At 39.4% G+C, this 22,097-nt stretch overlaps 1 protein-coding gene and 1 long non-coding RNA gene across 5 annotated transcripts in view; one reads left to right on the forward strand and one right to left on the reverse strand.

Moving 5' to 3' along the window:
- Positions 1–854: 854 nt before the first annotated feature.
- On the forward strand, positions 855–3,984 carry LOC109049116. Its single transcript, XR_006158441.1, has 3 exons — positions 855–1,064; positions 2,062–2,479; positions 3,919–3,984. It is a non-coding gene; the product is annotated as an uncharacterized LOC109049116 (long non-coding RNA).
- Positions 3,985–8,346: 4,362 nt separating this feature from the next.
- rreb1a (ras responsive element binding protein 1a) overlaps positions 8,347–22,097 on the reverse strand; it is a 51,533-nt gene continuing 37,782 nt past the window's right edge. For all 4 annotated transcript variants that reach the window (XM_042752072.1, XM_042752073.1, XM_042752075.1 and 1 more), the window contains 7 exons: positions 18,925–19,075; positions 18,692–18,834; positions 16,653–16,842; positions 14,032–16,546; positions 13,354–13,518; positions 11,471–12,244; positions 8,347–11,364 (listed from right to left, as the gene is read on the reverse strand). In XM_042752072.1, coding sequence (XP_042608006.1) covers positions 10,868–11,364; positions 11,471–12,244; positions 13,354–13,518; positions 14,032–16,546; positions 16,653–16,842; positions 18,692–18,834; positions 18,925–19,075 — 4,435 coding nt within the window. In that variant the 3' untranslated portion in view covers positions 8,347–10,867. The remainder of the gene's footprint in view (positions 11,365–11,470; positions 12,245–13,353; positions 13,519–14,031; positions 16,547–16,652; positions 16,843–18,691; positions 18,835–18,924; positions 19,076–22,097) is intronic.

Below are 22,097 nucleotides of genomic sequence, written 5' to 3' on the forward strand. Positions count from 1 at the left end.
TCATTAATACGGTGCACTGCAGGACTTAAAGGATCTGCTTCTGATGTCTTGGTCTAGTGGAGTCCATGCCTTGATGCATCACAGCTGTTTTTCCAGCACAAGAAGGACCAACATGATTTTACAGACAGGTTTAATGTTGTAGCTGATTAGTGTATGTGTTATTATTACCATGTTACGATTAGAAAGCTGACAAAGACAGTGTGATGTCAGGCCAGTGTTTATGAACAGGACAAGGAAGCAACTGGATCAACATCCCCTCAAATATGACAACTAACCTAAAGTAGCCATCTCCAATTGAATTACTGATATTTGTTTATATCAAGGTCTTAAGAACGTCAGCACACCAAAACACAGTCAACATCCCATAATAAATTGTTTTAGCAATACCCTTTAATTTTCTCAGAAAGAAAGTATTGCATCCTCAAAACTTATTTGGCGCGCACACAAAATATATCAACCATCAGAAAACAAACAATTCTAGATATTTTTAACAATAAATAACTTCGTCTTTCTGAGGCAACTTTTAAAAATGACTTTTTAGAATTATAGTGTAACCATATACATGGTCAGTCACATAAACAATACTTTATCATCATTTCAAACGTATAACTATCGAATTCTAAAATATTTGCTTGGAAATTATCGTAATTTTAAATAAATGCTTCTTGTTTGATTTATTTGTGATAATATGTAATGGCATTTAGATCTAAACTTTTTTTAAAGACCTGTGGTATGTCTGTGGTAAGATTACATACAAAAACTATTATAAGAAATATTTGGTCTTTTTTATTTATTTATTTTTTTTTTAATTCCTCGACTGACTTTTATTTTGAAAAGTCCATAACCTCCAGTCATTTCCGGGTTGTGAGTTTGCGTGGAAGTGCATGAGGTTGATGATGCTGAGACACAGGAAAGGTGAGGCTTCTTCTGCATGAGCTGTGCATCTGTGTCTCAGTGTTGTGGCGCAACTGATGTTTAGTTTTCTCCCGCATCTGCACGAGCAACAGCTGATGCTCCTTTACTGTGTGTTGACATGGGACTACATCAAAATGCAACTGAAGGAGGTGAGTTCAGCCTCCTATCATATAGACGTGAAGACATGCATAATATAATAAAATGAAATATAATTATATAATCATTTCAAATAGATATAGAGTGTTTGTTAGTATTGCCATCTCTTTGAACAAGTATTTTGCAGTTCCATGCAAAGAGCACATGATAAAGATTTGTTACAATTGATGTCCATTTCATAATCCAGACATAAACACAGAAATCAGTGCTTAAAGAAGCGTTCACATAAAAATGAAGATTTTCTAAAAGTATATTTACTGTAGATGAGTTTGATTCTTTATCGGAACAGATTTGTTGAGAGAGAAATGTAGCACTGCATCAGTGTCTCAGCAATGGATGCTCTGCAGTGAATGGGTGCCGTCAGAATGAGAGTCCAAACAGCTGATAAAAACATCACAATAATCTGTATAATATACATAGTATAAATATATATAAGTTAATAATACATGAAACACATGTCCATTAATTAACGTCTTGTGAAGCGAAAAGCATGTTTGTAATGAATCCATCATTAAGACATTCTTAACTTCAAACTTGCTTTTTGCTAAAATATGAGTCCATAATCCATAATATTGTTTTCTCCAGTGAAATTTCATCTTCAGGAGAAAAATCTGCACAGATCAAGCACCATTTACAAGCCAAAACAGCTCTAAACAAATCTGTGGCTGGATTTTGATGTGAGAGACAACAGGAGATGCACTTTTTCAATGGAGGAAGTGTTATTATAGAGTACGGGGTTGTGTTTTTGCATGGTTTAAAGTTATGGATTTGTTTCTTACTAACATGCAGCTCGCTGAACAAGAGGTTAACTGATGGACTGGATTACTTGTGGATTATTGTGGTGTTTTGATAAGCTGTTTGGACTCTCATTCTGACGGCACCCATTCACTGCAGAGCATCCATTTCTGAGACACTGATGCAATGACACATTTCTCCAAATCTGTTCTGATGAAGACACAAACTGAAACTAAGTATCCTCTCTTTTTGCAGGTCAGGATGTCAGTACGGAGTGTAAGTGCTTAATTTGTGTCGAATGTGGGAAAGATTTTGCATGTCAGCTGGAGGAACATGAGCTAACACACACAGGAGAGATTTCCCACCGCTGCCCCGACTGCATCAACAGCGTGGCACGTCTATCCGGTCTCACATCTCCTGAACAGACCCTCTCTGAAACAGAGGACCTTAATAATTTGGATGCTCATGACGAGGAGAGGCCTTGCACTTCTGTGTGCTCTGAAGATCTGCACAAGCACTTACAAACCGACACATTTAAGGACATTAGTGAACTTATAGATAATGTTTAGAGCGATGCACCTAATGAAAACCTTCCCCAAAGTTAAGAGGAGGAGGTGATGGAGGTTTTCTCTCTCCTTCTCGCTGATAAAGCATCAACGTGTCGCTCATCCAGGTGAGATCAGCACATTTAAGTTTTTAAATAAAGCTGAGGAGAAACAGTAGAGCTCCCAAAAAATGGATGTCAAACAGCTCGCTAAATTTGACCCCTCTGAGGTTATTTTATTGCGCCATCTACTATTCAGAAGTTACCAAAATCAGAGGTTTTCAAACCTTTTAAAGCCTCGGGCCCCAAAAAATGATGGGACCCCCTTCCTGAAATGTAAAGGCATTTATTCTGTAAAAAATATCTATAAAATACTTTCTATCATGTTTCTTATTATTTGTTAGTAGAATAAAATAAATTTATGAATATTATTATTAGCATTAGTCATATTTTCAATAGTTTTAAGATTTTTCTTTTAACTAATTTTTAAGGACCTCACAGTGTTTCCCAAACTTTTGGACTCCAAGGCACAACAATATTCAAAGACCCCTTGACTTTTCCAGTCGTCTGCGATAAGGATTTTTAGAAATATTTATATGTGACCCTGGACCACAAAACCAGTCATACGGGTCAATTTCTCAAATTTAGATGTATACATCATCTGAAGCTGAATAAATAATCTCTCCATTGATGTATGGTTTGTTAGGAGGACAATATTTGTCTGAGATACAACTATTTGAAAATCTGGAATCTGAGGGAGCAAAAAAATCTAAATATTGAGAAAATCATCTTTAAAGTTGTTCAAATGAAGTTCTTAACAATACATATTACTAATCAAAAATTAAGTTTTAATATATTTACAGTAGGAAATGTACACAAAATATCTTCATGGAACATGATCTTTATTTAATATCTTAATGTTTTTTTGGCATAAAAGAAAAATCTATAATTCTGACTCATACAATGTATTGTTGTCTATTGCTACAAATATACCCCAGAGACTTAAGACTGCTTTTGTGCTGCAGGGACACATATATAAAATGTATATAATCATTTATACATTTAAATTTATTATATAAATGCCCATGGAGGTTTTATTTTAATTTACTTTTTCACTTCCTGAAAGTATAAAGTAGTTTTATAAAAAAAAAAAAAAAAACCCACTACTACTGTATTTGTAACTGGGTGAGTGGGAATACAAATAGGATGATAGCCATGTCCTATTTCTTATCTTGTCACTAATAGATTTAGCCGATTTATGCTGCCGATATTTCTGATTTAATCTAATCTTTCGTGTTGACTTTTCTACTAATTTACTGCCGATTTAATGCTGATATTTCTATACTATAATATATTATTTAATTCCATAATTTGTTTAAGTATAATTGTATTTTTTTAGTTAAATTTATTGAGAGGATTTGTATTTTTTTTAGTTGTGTTTGTTAGAGAATTGTTTGTGGGGGGGGTGAGTGATGATGGTAACAGGGTTGATGCATAACCTGTTCTCAATTGAACTTTTATTTGATAATGGTTTTGTTCATATGGATTCTTCTTTGTTATTTTAACAGATCAACATGTTGACAAAGAGGAAGTTTGCGGGAGGAAGTTTGGTCGGAGCGCCAAGAACCTTGTTACAGCCAAAGGCTTTCCTCGTCAGAAATGGTTCTGGTTGTGCATATTTACACACACGGTAGAAAGTGTCATTCCTGTGCTTTTGTGTGCAAATATGAGCTTTTATTATACCCCTAGGAGACTTTGAAGAACATGGTTGGAATCACACAACTAAACTTGCCCCTGTATGCTGTCAAAGCCGTTTGGGTCCCATGTATTGTCCTCCGAGCTATCATGCGATTCATCGAAGAGACTTTGATGCTTGGCCATGCATTGAAAATTAACCATCCAAACTTTATTTCTTTCTATATTTCTGGTGTTTTTAATGATTAAAAATGTCATTTTACAAATTTTTTGTCGCTTTGATTTCCAAAAGCTTCAACGAAGAGGCTAAGTGGAATGGAGAAAGCAACAGGTGGCGTCCAAAAGTTGATGTGCAGGGAACTACAGTTGAATTGCACTCGTTTGTGGAAAGAGATTCGGTTCAGCTTTGTCATGTTAATTCAATCCCCAGAGCCGATCACACATGACAGAGAGACCTTACAAAAGTTCTCTCAGTTGTGGCCTGATTGTTTTCCTGGAGGAGAAACCCGATAAGCCCTCCAGAGCAAGACAAACCTCTCTCGTGTTCAGTGTGTTGATTAAGCATTTCATCTCTGAGCAAGTCGGAAAACATCAAGATTGTTTCATTCCATGTAAGGAAATTATGACAGGGGTGAGTGATGCTGAGTATCCCAGGGTTGATGCGCTAAGACCTGTTCTCAATTGTCATAAGATGTTATATTGATAATGGTTTGTTCATAGGATTTCTTGTTTTTTAACAGAGTCAACATAGTTGAAAAAGAGGAAGTTTGCAGGAGGAAAGTAAAAAGTAAGTTTGGTCGACTGCCGTATTAGGCTGTTAAATGTCATAAAGCTTTGCGTCAGCAAGATCGTGTCTCGGTTGGGCATATTAAAACACACACGGTTTTAGGTCGAGACCGAGAGGTCATTCCTGTGCTTTTGTGTGCAGATAGGAGCTATTTTTATACCCCACGGAGAGGAGCTTTTATACCCCAGGAGACTTGAAGAAACATGTGGAAATTCACATGATTGAAGTGTTTTGGTTGTAGAGGTTTTGGTGTGAGCTCACATGCGATTCATCGAAGTACGTTTGAAATGGCCATCCTGATAATTTAAAAATTAAAAATTTATTTTTTTTTTCTTTTTATGTTTTTTTTGTTTTTTAAAAATGTCATTTTACAGATTTTTTTTCTCTTTGATTTCCAGAAGCTTCAACCAAGAGGCAAAGTGGAATGGAGAAACCAACAGGTGCTCCAAAAGTTGATGTGCAGGAGAAGCCATTTGAATGCACTCGTTGTGGAAAGAGATTCGGTCAGCTTTGTATGTTAAAAATTCCCCAGCGGATTCACACAGGACAGAGACCTTACAAGTGCTCTCAGTGTGGCCTGAGTTTTCGCTGGAGGAGAAACCCGATAGCCCTCCAGAGGATTAACACTGTAGAGTGTTCTTTGATTTGCTCTCAGGAGCAAGAACCCTCTCCAGTGTTAAGTGTTTGATGTGAGATTTCATTCAGGTAAGAAATTATGAGATGGCTAGGTTTATGAAGCATGCATGCCACGAAAGAGCATTGTTTACACATTTTTAAATGCTTTGAAATAAAGCATAAATTCTATAAATATTTATTACTTACCAAGAAATGTATGTATTATATATTATGTTAAAATAAATAAATTTATTAATTATATTTTTTTTCTGTCAAGTTGAAGCCACAAAAAAAATCGAATGAATGCCTGACAGTAAATTTTGGATTGAAGTAACCACTTTCTTTAGTAGACAATTGGTTTCTTTTTGATTTTATTAATATAAAAAATTTTATTTACTTTAGTTATTATATTTTAATTTGGATATTTGTTGTTATTTATTTTTTATTAACTGTCCAGATTACCTGTTTGGCAAAATCAGTTTTTTTTTTTCTTGTTTTTTTCAGATTTGTGGCTTTGTAAGTGTTAATTTTGGACCCATTGCAAACGAATATATAAACTGTAATCACAGACACAGGCCATTATGCATCACATGCTCAATATTTTATACTATATTTATTCATTTCAGGGGTCTCGCATACATACAGTTTGTGTTTGAAGACATTTACTCAAGCAGCTGGCCTCAGAAAACACGTGCAGTATGTTCACGAAGGAGAGCGAGCGCACAAATGCTCCGAGTGCGGTAGGGGGTTGGTTAGTCTTTACTTTCTAATGTATCGCGTGAGCAGCTATGATTTCGTACGGGGGGGGCGAACTATTTCTTTGGTGGTAGTGTTGTGAAAGCTTCAGTCATCAAGATATTAAAGTTCAATCCATACGACTTCCTGTTTTCTGTCTAATTAAAAATGAATGTTTTACAGAGGGTTAAGAAAGGCAAAGGTGGCCACTGTTGGCGTCGGTTTCATTTAATGTTTTACAGAGGGCAAAGATTTACCCGTATCAAAGGAAGTTGTGAAGGTCACTGTTGGCGTCGGTTCATTTATGTTTTCATATAAACATCCTATTGTTGTATTTGTTGCGTACAAGAATAGTCTTTTCTTTGTATATAAACAGGACTGACGCTACTCTGTATGATCAGACACTTCATTTCAATGAAGTTTGTCTTTGTGCTTTGGAAATAAATGCTACATCATGCACTTGCAAATATCCATTTTTCCAAAAATAATTTGTGCACAATACAAAATCCTGGTAACAGGGTTGACTTTTTAATAATGATGAAGAATATTTGTCTTTGGAGAGTTCACTTCCTGAAAGGATGAAGTAGTTTTGCAGATTTTTAAAATAATGTTATAGTATGGTAACAGGGTTGACGCTTAACCAATATCAGTGACTTTTTTTTTTTTTTTTTACTTTTATGTTGTATTTTGCTATAATATTCACTATTTTTAAAATAATTTGATAAATTTGTCTGGTTTTGTGATATGCAAAGAACAGGTATAATTACTGCTTCTTGCAATATAACTGCACTGGTATGTTTTTGCAGAATGTCAAGTGAAATCTGAAGAAAATTGCTTTGCTATAATGTATGACGTGAAGGCTGTTACAGTCTCTTCAGCTCCTTCCAGTCCATTATCATCTCTGACTTTTAAAGATGAAAAATGAATGTGGATGGAAACTAGGATTTCTCACCAACAATCTGCCAAACTTCAGAGCGCATTAAAGAACCTGCAGCATCAGCTAGATTACTGATGACAAAAACCATTTTTAAGAAGTCGAATCACATTCTACACTAACTCCAGAAGCTGGTCTCCATCCATGAAGACTCCAGCCTCTCTAATTGGAAAAATGGTATTGAGACAAAAAACTGTGATCAACAAGTATCCACATCACAACAAGGACTGTGGGGTTTAGTTGAGCAGGGAACCACGTAACATCTTCCTTTTTTAGGAAAACATTCGCTATTAGTGCTCCTGATCAGACCTATCCAATCTGAAGAACTTTCTGGATGCCTCAAACATGACCTACAGGTGCATCTCAATAAATTAGAATGTCGTGGAAAAGTTAATTTCAGTAATTCAACTCAAACTGTGAAATTTGTGCATTAAATTCAATGCACACAGACTGAAGAAGTTTAAGTCTTTGGTTCTTTTAATTGTGATGATTTTGGCTCACAAAAACCCATCAATCTCAACAAATTAGAATACTTCATAAGACCAATAAAAATTTTTTTTTTAGTATAAAAAAACATTTTTAGTGAATTGTTGGCCTTTTGGAGTGTACTGTGGATTTTATTGCAGACTTCAGTTCCAAAGCTGATCAAACTCACATGCCTGTAATCCTGAAGACCTTGAGTGGCTTCTTCTGGAGTGTTTGCATTGGAGGAGAATTGAATAACCCAGATATAGTAGGAAAACTCTGTCACGCTCCTGTATAATTGTTGCAAACACGCCCACCTTCAATCTGTGTGCTTGTCGTCATACACATTCCCTGCCCTTTACATTTTCATCAGTTAAACTCACAGCTGCATTTAATACATTTTACGGTTTTGAATCCATTAAAAAAAAAATTCCCAAAGTCAGTGTTGAAAATGTAAAGTCTGCAGATCCTGGATCTGCCTAGAAGCCATGCAAATATACGTACACCGACTCATTTCACTAATATTATGTTGTGTTACTGCAACCGCCAAAGTTTTTGGAATCTTTTATTTTCTTGTATACGTCATCTCATAACCGATGTAAATGGTTAACATTTTCCCTATTTTTTTTTTAAATGTATATACCTTCATTGTTTGTCAAACACATTATCAAGCCCATTATAATTGCAGACTGCAAAACACAAATGTATGCATAAAAGTGGCAGACTGTCTTTGGGAGAAAAGAAGAAAAAAAATCCTGCCACACCTTTCCTTTAATATATCTTTATTGCTTGAATAGTTTTGATACAGAACAGCTTACATTTCTGATTCTGAAGCACTCATTCGAAGAACAAGAGTAGTGTACCAAAAATGTTCCGGTGATTCTGGTTCCATTCAAGTCCAGTAGAATTATTTTTGGGGATGTAGCAGCGACACAAAGCTCCCTTTTACATCAGTCAGCACGTCAAACAGTGACAGGTCTCCATTCCTCTGCATTTTTCCAAAGAGACAGGGAGGATTAAAATAAAAAACAGGGAAAACTGAGAACATATCTTGCAGAAAACCCATGAGTGGAATGTGGATTTGATAACTCCACCCTGTTCATCTGAATTCACAGTCAAGTGCTAAAAAAAGTAGTGATTGACGATTCAATATATTCAGAAATCATATGAGAAGAGAATTTTTTGTTGCAAGAAAAATGACGATTTGAGAAAGCCTTTTGTATGAACCCTGAGAGTGAGACAGAGCGGGGGTGCAGGTGGGGCGAAACAAAAAACTATAATCATAACTGAACAACATAAAAGGTTATCATGCAAAACTACCCTACAGATTCACCCATAGCAGAATAACAGTAAATTTCACAGTTTTATACACAAAAGAATATATCAATGAAAACAACTTTATCTCTCTGTCAAACTGAAATAATCATAATAATAATAATAATATAAAGATAACAGAAACAGACCACACATTCTAAAAAAAAAAATGCATACAAAGATCTACATAAAGCTTTCAGATCAAAAGTGATTATTATCATCATCATCAAGGACCCAGATCAAAGCTGGGATGCTAAGTATCGAATTTGAATCATTTTTATGCAGCATAATTGTGTTAATACATGGCTTCTCCACATTTACTTCTTCACCCGCACTGGGTCATAATAAATACATTAAAACAGTCTGTGAGTATTCTTACCAGGAAACCAATCACTTCTGCACACAACCAACACAAAACACACTCACATGAACCCAGGAAAAGGCATCGGGAGAAGCAGAAGTCCCGGAATACACAGATAGAGAAAGCGATTGCAATTGCATTCAAGTTCATCCAATAATACAAGTCTCGTGCCTGAGCAGAGATGTTAGATCTTCACCACTAGGGGGCGCGCATAACCTGATATCCAATCAGGGGCAAACTCTCTCCCCATCCCCACTACTGGTTCGATATTCCTTTTCCTTGTTGCTTTCTTTTCGCATCCGGTCATCGCACTTCGGCGCGTGCTGATCGACAGGCATGCGTTTGGGTAAACGGCTGCTCCAGGAAATCGGGAGACCTATAATCGAAGATGCTTACCAGTCCACACAATTTCATACAGTCTCCATGCCCTTTGAGGTTTGCTTTGTTTGTGTCTGAGGTTTCTTTACAACACGAGTTCATAAAACTGAGAGGTCGAAGAGATCCAACACTACAAAAGAACGTGTGATTGACATGGGGTCCTCCTGGTTGAGGAGCGCTACAGGACAACATCCTGACAGGAGGCAGCAGGGCGACAGGGTTCAAGTACACCGTGAAATCTAGTTCGTGAGCCCGGCAGAAAGTGAGACACCTGCCTAAATGCTCAGACGAAAGAGTAAGGCTTAAAAAGCGATGCTTTTGGAAGACGGTAACCCTGGACACAGGTACACATTTCGTCAAGTACATCAGATTCACAACTCATGGGCTTCCTGTAATTCCTCATTGTGTTTGCTTTTTTATTTTTGTATTCTTAAGGAGCTGAGACAGGGACATAATTCAAGAGCCCTTAAATCTAAAAACATTGCCTTCCCTCATTAAAAACCATCCTTTTGTGTCAAAAAATGGAACACTAATGCTAACTAAGGACATTGACACAATCAGCACAGCTGGACATTCATCACCTGTTTTGGGCAAACATTGCCCATATACTTCACGCGACAGCTGCTGAGCATCTTTCCGAGGATGATCCTCAGATTTGTTTTTGCTTGGCTGTTCCCCAAAACATCTTTACACGACGCAGCACCCAGAATAACAGAGCTCTGTTATAAAACAATTACTCTGTAAGCCTCTGTCATTAAAGGAATTACACAAAATGGGAAACCGGCAAATTAAAGAGGACAAACAGCAATGAAGAAAGTCGTCTTTGCGTATTCCAGTTATGCACTTGGGTGCAAGCTTCTCAGTAGAAACATGTTCTCTTGCTAATCACAGCCGTCGCTGGATAGGGGTATAAACTTGCTTTTCATAAGACGGATTTCGCGGTCTCTGAACTGTACAATACGATATGCAAATTTGTTCATATATTGCTTAAAGTAGTATTCTCAGGATTACACATTACACAAAATAATTGTAATGATCATTGTAAAATACTATAAAAATCAACTTTCGATCATGATAAATGCTGATAAAGATATAGCAAAAAAAGTAGAAAGGCACTTGGAAAGAGTCATTGCTTCTTTTTTCTCATTGCAATGTACTTTTTTTATATGGCACTGCTTCATGTTGCAGCACATTTCACCACAAGATAAGATAAACTAAGAAAAGAGTCGCTCTTCACTCCACGCCAAGCAGTGGCGGCTCGGGGGTGGGCAAAATTTGCTCAGTAGTGGGCTTGGTGTGGATCTCCAGTAAACCTTGGATGAATCCCTCCGACGGCTCTAAGTCGGATGCGGTGGGTGAATCCAGTGCTGGAGTTTCTTTGGGTGTCTCTGTTGCTGATGCAGGTCCTGTCTTGGAGGTTAGTTTAAACTCTTCAGTTTCCGCAGAGGGTCCACAATCCTCTTCTTTCTCCTGTGAGGTTTGCTCCCCCTTCACAGTGTCTGTTAATTCGCTTTCGTTCTCAGAGGGTGGATTGGTGCTGGTGGGTGTGCACTCTCCTTCGCTCGCCGAATGCCCGCTGAAGCCGTCCTCGTCTGGTCCACCTGGGACCCCACAAGTCGAACCATCGCTATCCACTCCACGGTGTTTCTGGTGGATTCGCTGATGTCGGACCAAACTGTGCTTGAGAGTGAAAGTGCGCTCACATGTCTGGCACTTGTAAGGCCTCTCACCTAGAAGAAGTCACAAAAAAAAAAAATCAGCTTTTAATAAGAAAGAAGAGCTCTATGTTTTGATGATTAATTTACCAATCGAGTATGTTTTTAGCATGGTCATTACCTGTGTGAGAGCGCATGTGTCTGGTGAGGTCCTGAAGGCTCCAGAAACGTTTGTTGCATATACTGCACACCTTTTTCCTCTTGTCCGGCTTGCTGCCAGGTTCTTCAGTCTCTCCCTCAGCACTCTTTGGTTCAGTTGCAGCTTCCTCTTCATCACTCCTCTCCTCTTTATCCTCCTCGGACCCACTCTCCACCACACTTCCCGTTCCCTCGTTCTCTGCTGTGCCCTTCCTTACACTCTCCACCTCTTCTTCTGTAACCTCTTTTTTATTTTCACACGGTACAATTGGATCATCTGATTTCATGAGGCTTTGTTCAGGTCCATTAGTGGAGTCTGATGCTACATCCAGCTGGTGAACTTTCTCATGTCTGGTCAAGGTAGCAGCATAGCGGAAGCTCTTCTTGCAACTCTTGCAGGTCAATTTGGACTCCTCTTGAGGTGTTGCTTTGTCAGACATGTCGCTATCTGCTGCAGGGGAGGACTGCGGCTGGTCTTTCTCATTGATCTTGAAATCCTTTGGCTTGGAAACAAAGGTCAAGTCGAGGGTCTTATTGCTATGGGAATCGCCATCCTCTTTTTCTGGGTCATTGTGCTTCGAAGACTCGAGAGCTGCTGGGTCCTCCTCTTCTTTGTGAGGAAGAGGCTCAACCATGGCTGCCTCTGTCGGCTTAGCTGGTGAAGGTTTCTCAGCATCTGATGCTACAGGCTTCTCAGGGTCTGAGCTTGTGAGATCCATTGCCTCACTCATAAGAAGCTCTGTCTCAGATGTGCTCTCTGAAATATACATTGACCCATTACATTTTAGGTAATAACATGCAGTTTTAAACTCTATCAACAGATAAATAAATATTTAGTCTAAAGTACTTAAAGGATTAGTTCACCCAAAAATGAATATAGCCCATAAGTTACTCACCTTCAAGTCATCCTAGGTGTATATGACTTTCTTCTTTCAGAAGAATCCAGTTGGAGTTACATTAAAAATTGTCTTTGATCTTTCAAGCTGTTTCAAGGCACTCAGCGGGTGTTGCATGCATCAGTCCAAAAGAAGTGAAATAAAAAGCACCCATCCTTAATAAGAAGTGTCTCACACAGCTCCGGGGGGTGAACAAAGTCCTCCTGTAGCGACTCGATGCGTTTTTGTAAGAAAAATAACCATATTTAAAATGTAATAATTTCATGTAGCTTGCGCTCACTGTTGTACACTAAAGCAGTTCCGGGTGGATGACGTATGAGGTCGGCTTTGCACATGTGCCGCTCAGAAGTGACAAACACTGAAGCGCAGGGGAGAGATCAAAACAAAACAACGGTCACTAATTAGAAGTATAAAATGATGATTTGTAAAGAAGAATGTTGGAGGATTTTGATATAAGCCAAGAGGAGACTGGTTTTCCTTTGCTAAAGTAAGGAAACTTTGCTTCTTTTGATCCTGTAAACAAACGTCAGTTTCCACAAGACTCACCGGAGCATGTGCAACGCTGACCTTACACATCATCAGCCCGGAACTGCTTCCGTGTACAACTGCCACAAGCTACATTAAAGCGATTATTATGTTTTGAATATGGATATTTTTGTTACAAAAACGCATCGATTCACTACAGGAGGCCTTTGTTCACCCACCGGAACATTGTGAGAGACTTAGGTTATGGATGGGCGCTTTTTATTTCACTTCTTTTTGACTGATGAACTGCAACACCCGTTGAGTGGCATTAAACAGCTTGAAAGATAAAGGACAATTTTTAATGTAACTGACTGGATTCGTCTGAAAGAAAGTCATATACACCTAGGATGACTTGAGGGTGAGTAATTTATAAGCTAGTTTTCATTTTTGGGTGAACTAACCCTTTAAGCAATTCAAAGTTTCTATTATATATTATTTTTGATACCTGCACTCTCTGGTGAGCCTTCATCTGCTTCCTTAGGCTTGGGTATTGCACCATTGCGTCGAAGCACTCTGTTGGAAACACCATGCTTGCGTAAAAGATGTCGCTCACAGTTGGACTTGGTCGAGAAGAAGGCATCACACTGAGGACAAGGATATGGCTTCTGACCTTTTAAAAGAATACAAAATAAAATCAGGAAAATAAATTGCACATACTATGAGGGGTAAAACAAATCTTTACTTGACCCTCTAACTCTAGCACTCTCTATTATAATTATATTCTTAAAAAAAGAATTGCCCCTTTTAGACTTGCATTCATTTACTAACTGCTTGTTTTCTTTAAAAAAACACTAACACTAGCTTCGCCATTCTTTTTGTATTTTATCTATTTGTTTTCTTTTATTTATTATACAATTAACAAAAATAAAAAGGCCTCTAACACTAGCTTTCCCTATTCTTTTTCTATTCTATCTGTTTTCTTTTCATTATATAATAAAAAAACTTGCTATGTTTATTGCGTTAGGCTAATTGAGAATTGTTATAGCACTTGCATATTGCTCTTTTGTTGATTTTGATTGCTTCCATTGTCATCATTTGTAAGTCCCTTTGGATAAATGTAAATGTAAACAGAAGGTGTTCATCAACCATGTGTACCCTGTAAAACTTTACATACATTACTCACCCGTGTGTGTTAACATGTGGCGCTGAAGTGAGCTGGCCCAAGGGAAAACTCTGGGACAAAAGGGGCAAGTCATCTTTTGCACAGAATTTGAGTATGCATTCTTCTTTCCTTTGGACTGTTGGGGTTGAACAGTCTGCTGGGCTGGCAAGTGTTTCTCATCTTTCACCTCACTAGCACCTGGCTGCAGCCCACCTTTTCTTGCCAACTCAATTGTGTTGGTCTGAAGATAGGCACTGAACTTGTTGGCATCAGTGGTTGCCAACATCCTCTCAACACTAGCAAACTCCCCACTAGACTCCAAATCAATACTTGGGTCTGTGGCATTCATCACAGGTTTCTCTTTCGCTGTGCTGTTGGTATGCCTTTTCCTACACCTCTTCTTTGAGCTCCCTAGTGAGAGCTCTTCTGTCAAAATATCTGGTGATTCTTGCTTGCCATGTGTGTCAGAATCAGCCTGAAGACTACTAGTGTTGTCCCGTTTAAGAAGGTCAGGGGCACCAGAAACTGAGGAAATGATCTGAGCAATGGATGCTAGTGGTGGAAGCTCCTTCACAGCAGCCGAGGAAGGTTTAGGAAGCAGGGGTTTTAAACGCAAGAGCCTTCCTGCAGTAGTAAGGGAGGACAAAGCAACAGGGACCTGGTAGCATCCAAGAGGTTGAGACTTCTCATCAATGGACTTCTCGGTCTGAAGAGCTTGTGCAAGTATGCTAATGGATGACTGTTCTTTCTTAACCTCCCTTGGCAGTGTGGCCTCAATGTCTTGTTTAAGCTTCTTCACAGGATTCTTAGGAATAGAGAGGTCAATTGGTTCCATGCTAGAGTCATAAGAGACAGGTTCAATTTTGATCCCAGGAGATCCACTCATACTTCCAGCACTGCTGCTCCCATGGCTTTTGTTAGAGAAGTCCAGAGGTTGATCCATATCTACGTTGTAAAAGCTAAGGTCCTCAACTTTAACAACAGTGCCAGGAGAAACCCCATTGAGAGGAGATGGATTTGGGCTATTCTGGGTTGATGCAGCTAGCAGAGTGATTATGTGCTCTTCAATATCCTGCTCTTGGACCTCTGGATGTTGTTTCAGAAGGTGATGGATACAGTTACGCTTAGCAAGGAAAGCTGCTCCACAACGCTTGCACTCAAATGGCTTTCGCTGGCAGCCATTGTGTGTGCGCAAGTGTATCTGCAGGGCTCGGAAGGTCTTTAGGTCCTCCCCGCAGAAGCGGCAGGTAGTTTCACTAGTTCCAGCCTGCTCCAGTAGGTCTGCTGTGGATGAGGTAACATACTTAATGTTTTTCTCAATCTCCTTGCGATTGCTTTTCATGTGCTTTTTGCGAAGGTGGCGCTCACAGTTAGCCTTGACAGTAAATGGGTAATGACAGAGCCGGCAAACATAGGGACGCTCACCACTGTGTGTTCTCAAATGACGGATCAGCGTCGCCTTGTCTGGGGCAACATAGTCGCAGATATTGCATTGGTGGGGCAGTATGCCCAAATGATATCGCATGTGTGCCTGCAGTACACCAGAAAATGCAAAGACCTGGTCACAAAATCGGCAGGGGTATGAGCCCTTTTGAGATGTTCCTTTCTTTCCAGTGGTCTCTTCTATCTTGCCGTTCTCCTGTTTGATATGTCTTTCATCCATGTCCATTGGGGTATGGGCATCTCCCATGCAGTCTGCCTCCATTTGTATCCTCTCTGCCGAAGCGTGGTCATTGGCAGAATTGGATGAGGAAGATGGGGAGAGGTCCCGAACTGTCTTGAGAGGATGGCTGGCAGGGGGTGGGAGGCTAGGGCTGATACAGCCCAGAGAAGCTTGCTGGGTGTTCAATAGGGGTGGTGGAGTTGAAGCTACCATACTGGTTCTGGGAGCCACCAAGGGCTTTGGCTTGAGTGGAGGCATTTGCTTGTAGCCCGACTGCATGGCACTACAAGGCGCCTTAGATAAGGGTGGGAGCGTGATCTGGTTAGGGGCAGCGGAAGCTACTTTGATTATTTGCTGTATATCAGCGAGTTCCATGTTGGATTCACCAAAAACTGGCTTCACTACCATACCACCATCTGGCTGCACCAGAAAGCCAGTCTGGAAGGGCTGAAGGGACAGCAGTTTGATAGCCTCTTGATGTGACAGACCATGAAGAGTCGTTGGGTCTACAAGAGACAGGTTAACCCCTCCAACTAGGCCATCCTCCTGAGGTACAGAGGACTGATTCTGCTCCACGTGGATAACCCGAATGCTATCTAGCTTGGCCTGCTGGACATCCTCTTCTGAGGGGGCAGGCTTAACCTGAGAGATATGCTGCAAGCCCAGGGAGTCCATGAAGCTACTTTTCTCAGGAGTGGGAGGCTCATCTTTCATAATTAAGGGTGAAGTTGTCTCTTGGGTGCCACTGGAAGTCTCATGCGAGGCTTTGTGCAAGTCCAGAGCCGAGCTGAGAGGAAATGCTTTATCGCATGTGTCACATACAAAACGATGGAATTTGCCCGTGCATCGCCGAAGGTTGGTTTCACACCAAATCTGTGGGTTTCAAATAAAACTGAAACTTAACAAAACTCTCAGATATTACAGACAAGATAACAAACTTTTACATATAGAGCACAGAAAATTTGACCATGGCTGTTACCTGGGCAATTTGCGGGAACTTCTGGCACGAAAAGTCAATGAAAGCCAGATCATTAAAGCCAAGAGGGATGGATGGGTTGTTCTGAATAAAGGGTTGTCCGTTGGGGTCTGTGGGTAGCTGCTTATGGGTAGCTGCATTGTGGCGGAGCAAACTTCGGTGTGTCCGGAATGAGATGCAGCATATATCACATCTAAGTATAAAAATACTAATGTGAGGTGCTGATATCAAGGATCAATCCGCATATTACACATGCAAATATTAAATAAATACAGCATCCAATCTACAGTGCACTGTGGAGACATCCGCACAGGGAAAATAGAGCTGGGATTTCCTAAGTGAATTAACTAAGAGCTGGAAAGTCAATGATAACCACACCCTTGCCTACAAAGGCACTCTTTCTGTGTTTGTAGGGTGCTGCATAAGACAGCTGGCTAATGTCTGTGACACTGTGCATTGGTCTTGTCACATGCCCTGCCCCTGATCATTGTGACGATGTGTCCATAGGGACTGTAAGCTGCTTTTATCTCAGTAGACAAATACAATGCAATGTAAGGCATAGCATACCAGCACATCTGCCTATGCACATAAGGCACATAATGCCTTTAAGTGATAATATGTTTAGGACCAATGCTTGAGAATGGTTTAAAAATTTGTAAGTTTTGCAGAAGAAAGCCATGAGAAACAAAATTTAGCTTGCCTGTTACAAAGAGTTCAAGCCCTGTTACCTATAATTACACTAAGCACTAACCATTCCCTGTCCAGGATGCTGTTGTTTCTATTGGCTATTCTGCAGTGGCTTCAAACATGGTTCATCCAATCAGATTTCAGAGTTGGAAATGTTCATTTTATTATAGCATGTATGTATGGGAGTGTTCGTCTTACTTAGAAGGGCTGTTTGGGTAAGACAGATAACACATCTGTATCTTGAAAAGCATTATTGGGTCTTTTTGTATATGTGTAGCTATTTTGTTGCTTTTAAAACTCTTCATAGTGGAACCCAATTCACAGCAGTCTAGATCCTATTAACTAGCACTCTTAGCTCTTGTGATTACACAGGATTAGTGCTAAATTTGCAGTACTTCCATACAACAATAACGCTGCTCTGAAGCACAATCAGACAGGCCCTGCCAACTTCCTTCTCCCAGAGCCATGTTATACAGCTATCTATTAACTAGAGGAGGTACCCTTCGGTTGGGTGACTTTGGAGGAATATTCTGCAGTCTGACATCTCCTGGGATACAGCTACAATCTTACACACATGCATGCATGCACACACTACTACAGAGATGTCCTGCAGAATGCATCTTCCTGAAGTCTCCTCCTGTGTCTCATTAAATCCCCCCAGCTACACAACTTTTCTGGTCCGTCCCCCCTCCATTTTCCCCTCTTTCGTGCCACTCCCTTGCCCTAAGCTTGGGGGCCACATGCGGGGGGGAAGGGAAGAACCTCTCAGGCCTCTCAGGAGTGGGAGGGGGACACGTCGACAGGATTACAGTCATTTAGGTATGATCATTCTCAGCCAATAACCTTTCAGCAAAACAAACATAGTTCCAAATTCTTTAGGTCCATAAGATAAAAGATTTCTATCTGAACCAACCAAATGTGTTTTAACATGCATCACAATATAAAAGGCGAATCCCACTGAAACAAAATCCCTTTTCATAGTTTGTAAGCAAGAGGAGTTGCCTCGTCTGTATTCGGATGTGTTAAATTATGAGTGTTCCAGCACAAAGCATGCCACTATATCTCCCAGCAACTGCAGGGATCCAGCCTAAAGCCCCAGCTACTGGCGTCCCCCTGCAATACAACTCGCACCTCGAACAAAGGGACAACATTCCTGTCTGGGCTTAATGGACAGCTATAATATACTGAACGGAAAACTGAGTGTAGGAAGGGCCAGAACTGTTCCATTATCAAACCCTAAACAGTATTTTGTTACTAAGTCTGTCAGTCCTGAATTAAACTCATCTCTTGTGTTTGTGTTGCATTTTTGGAAGCACTTTTCACTGAATTGAATCTACTGATGTATGGGTTTGTACCTCAGTGTAGTGTCAGGATGGGTCTCCATGTGGGCATCGAAGTCGTTTCTGCAGGTGAGGGTCTTGAAGCAGATAGGACAGGTCAAGACTTCTTCCTGTCCTTTGTTCAAACTCTGCTCATCTACAACACTATCCTCTTTGACCTGCAGCACACACGTCACCGTCAGCTATTTGTTGCCCAATTTTGAGAGCACCAATTTGGGCACTAGGTAAGATAGTGGAACTACACTTACCTTTTTGCTGGTTTTCTCCTCCGTCTTCTCAATGTCTTCATCGTGGCTTAGTTTGCGTTTGGCTGTAGAGCTACGTCGTCGCTTATGAAGAGACAGAGTCGGACTGTTGGGGATGGAGCTGACAGAGTCCTTCTCGTGGATCTTCATGTGTCTAAAACCGGACAATAGAGTGTGCTTTAAAACTGCATTTTGTGCATTTACAAACAAGCGAGCATTACAAATGATTTTGTTCTTTGCAAAACACCTGGGCACTACAAGGTTAATGGTTACGGAAGAATTTCTTGAAAAGGAGTTGCATCTTGAGGACATTTACAGATGCCTCCCATTTATTTGATGGATGAGCAGCCCATGAATAATATTCTAGAAATTGGGTAGAGGAAACCCTGTTCATCCCACTGGGAGCCAACAGAAAGGACTGTAATGGGAAGGTACTAATGGTCTGGAAACTCATGCAATTATCCCACAGCCTCTATATGTGCATATGTGAGTCCAAGATGGCGGGTAGAGATCAACGGAAAAGAGAGTGGTAATGTTGCATGGAGAGGGCCAGAAGTCCCTCTGTTATCCAGACAGATCTTGAGGAAACCAGTCAAGACAAGTAGGAATTGGAGGCCTAATAAAAATGAATGTTAGACTAACATAAAAGTTTGTTTCAGAAAAAATCACTCACACTATACCTATAGGACAAAAAGATTTATATTTTTTGTACAATCAAAGTTTACATTTCAAATGAAACAAGTCTGCTGGATGAATCCAGGAAGGGCTCTAACCGAGGTTTATATCCGTGGACCTATAAAAGTTTATCTCATAAAAGTACTTTGGAAGTGTACATGCATGTGCAAGTGTAAAAAAGGTCAGACAGCCCATGGTCTTGCAGGTCTCAGTTTTCACTCTGCAGTCAGTGGTTTATTAATAGCAGGCAGTATGTTGGACACTGGTGTGAGGACCTGACAGTCTGTTATATCTCTCTGCTCTGGACTCTGACCTTGCCTCTGACCAATCACAGAAAACCAGCACTGCCAAGTCAGCAAACTCTGACTGGATGGAAATCATCACCACAGTAACCTCATATAGGATGACAGCTTATCCTCTGAAAAATACTTATTAGTTGATTATTGCTAGTACTTAGTAATGGTATGACTGAATCTGAGTCACGCATATGTGTTTCAATTAATTTAAAATGTAATGTGGCAGTAATGTTTTTTCTAACTGCACTAGACTCAAGTTTGCTGTCCTTGAATGAAGGATGTCAGTACGGACATTTCACGAGCAGCCTGGCTAATCTGTAAAGGATCATAAAACTTTTTCATGCATAAACAGGTTCAATCCATCCAATCCAAGCATTCCATCGCGATCCCACAGAGCACAGGCAGAGGGCACTGTGGTGTCAGAAAGTTTCCTCTCTTCCAAGCAATGTCAGAGCAAGGGCACCCCTGCAAACCTGTGGCTGTTCAGTGGTGTAACTAAGATCTAAAGAGTTAAAGCAAATAAAAGCAGCCAATCAGAACGCACACTGACTTTCCTCTGTGAAGTTGTGATCTTTCTCCATGGCAGCAGTGACTCCCTACTCCTCACGGCCCCCATTTAACCATGTGATGCTTTGGCACAAGATGGCTGCTTCTTTGTCAACTACATGGACAGCTTCCTTGGACATGCATAAGGCTTCAAAACTATCAGCAAACTTTTTTCAGAACTGAAATCTGCTCAAATATTTCTATCAGGTTTCATGTCTTCAATGGACAGCATCTTGGACATATCTAGAGACCAGAATATAGAAACTGAGCTCAACTTGGTTCACCAGACTTTAGTAAGGCCAAGAGTTAATCATTTTTGACAGGAATGAAAACAAGACTTGTACATATGATTCAAGAACACATGTGGAAAACACGGATGGAATCATGGAATTCAGTCATAAAAACAGAATTTAGAGGTTTAATGCGGAATGTCACGGAATCTGCCAAATTCTGGATTGATAAGTTAAAAGTAGGTCAGTACACTTAAATCAAAGCGTGATATGGACTAGTGTCTGTGAATATTAAGGCGCAAAAATAATGATTTAAATATGAATCCTGCATGTCTCATGAACAATCTCTAGAACTGCTCTGAGTCAATTCATAAGCATTTTACTGTTTCTTTTGAGTAATACTATCTCATATTAAATGCAAATAGAAACTTAAAGGTCTTCACAGCAACCCATTAAAATAAAAGTTAAATATATTACTTAATGTGTGTGTATATATATATATATATATATATATATATATATATATATATATATATATATATATATATATATATATATATATATATATATATATGAAATCAATTCATTAGAGATGATTTTGATTATTATAATTTAATGATTCAAAATTATCAGAAAAATGGAATCAGAGAAATTATGGAAAACAGTATTTGGTAAAAATAAATAAATAAAACTGAATTTGGGAAAAGAGTAAAACCTAGAGCTTTAAAAATGTAACTTTTGTTAAACTTTAATAAACATTAATAAATTGCTGTTAAATTGCGTAAGTTTCATGATTTCGATTAATTAGACATGCTTTTGATTAATAAAAATTTAATTTAATCATTAAAACAGAGTCTAGAAAAATTTTAACGAAAAAAAAAAAACTGATTTTGAAAAAAAATAATATAAACCTGACTTAAAAAAAATTAAAACAGATTTCATAGGACCATAAACAACAACCTAGTAACCATTATTAATAAAACTATACTCGTACAAAAACTATGGAAAAAATTAGACGTTATCAGGACAGTAACAGCTGATGCAGTAAAACCAGATTCCCTTCACATCGGTCACAGCCACACATTCCATGCAAATCAAACTTAATGTAGTATTTCAAATTCTGCCTGAATTCCACTTTAATTCTGCTTGCTACCAGATAACTGCAATTTACAGAGCACTTATGCAAGGGGCCCTTAAGAGCCATCCACACACATTGATCCCCCAAACACACTTCACCATCAACCTCTGCAACCTTGGGAGGAACTTCATGTTTACCCCTCCATCAGCAAGGCCTGCTGGGAGAAGATACCATGACCAAAATGGGGGAGGTGCTTTAAAGTCACTCTTGGCTTCCTGCAAAGCTCTCTCTCCTTAAACAAAAGCAAAGGCTACAGAGCTGACGAACCCCAGTGGTAGCACACGTATGAAC

This window comes from Cyprinus carpio, chromosome B24 (genome assembly GCF_018340385.1).
Source record: "Cyprinus carpio isolate SPL01 chromosome B24, ASM1834038v1, whole genome shotgun sequence".
NCBI lineage: Eukaryota > Metazoa > Chordata > Actinopteri > Cypriniformes > Cyprinidae > Cyprinus > Cyprinus carpio.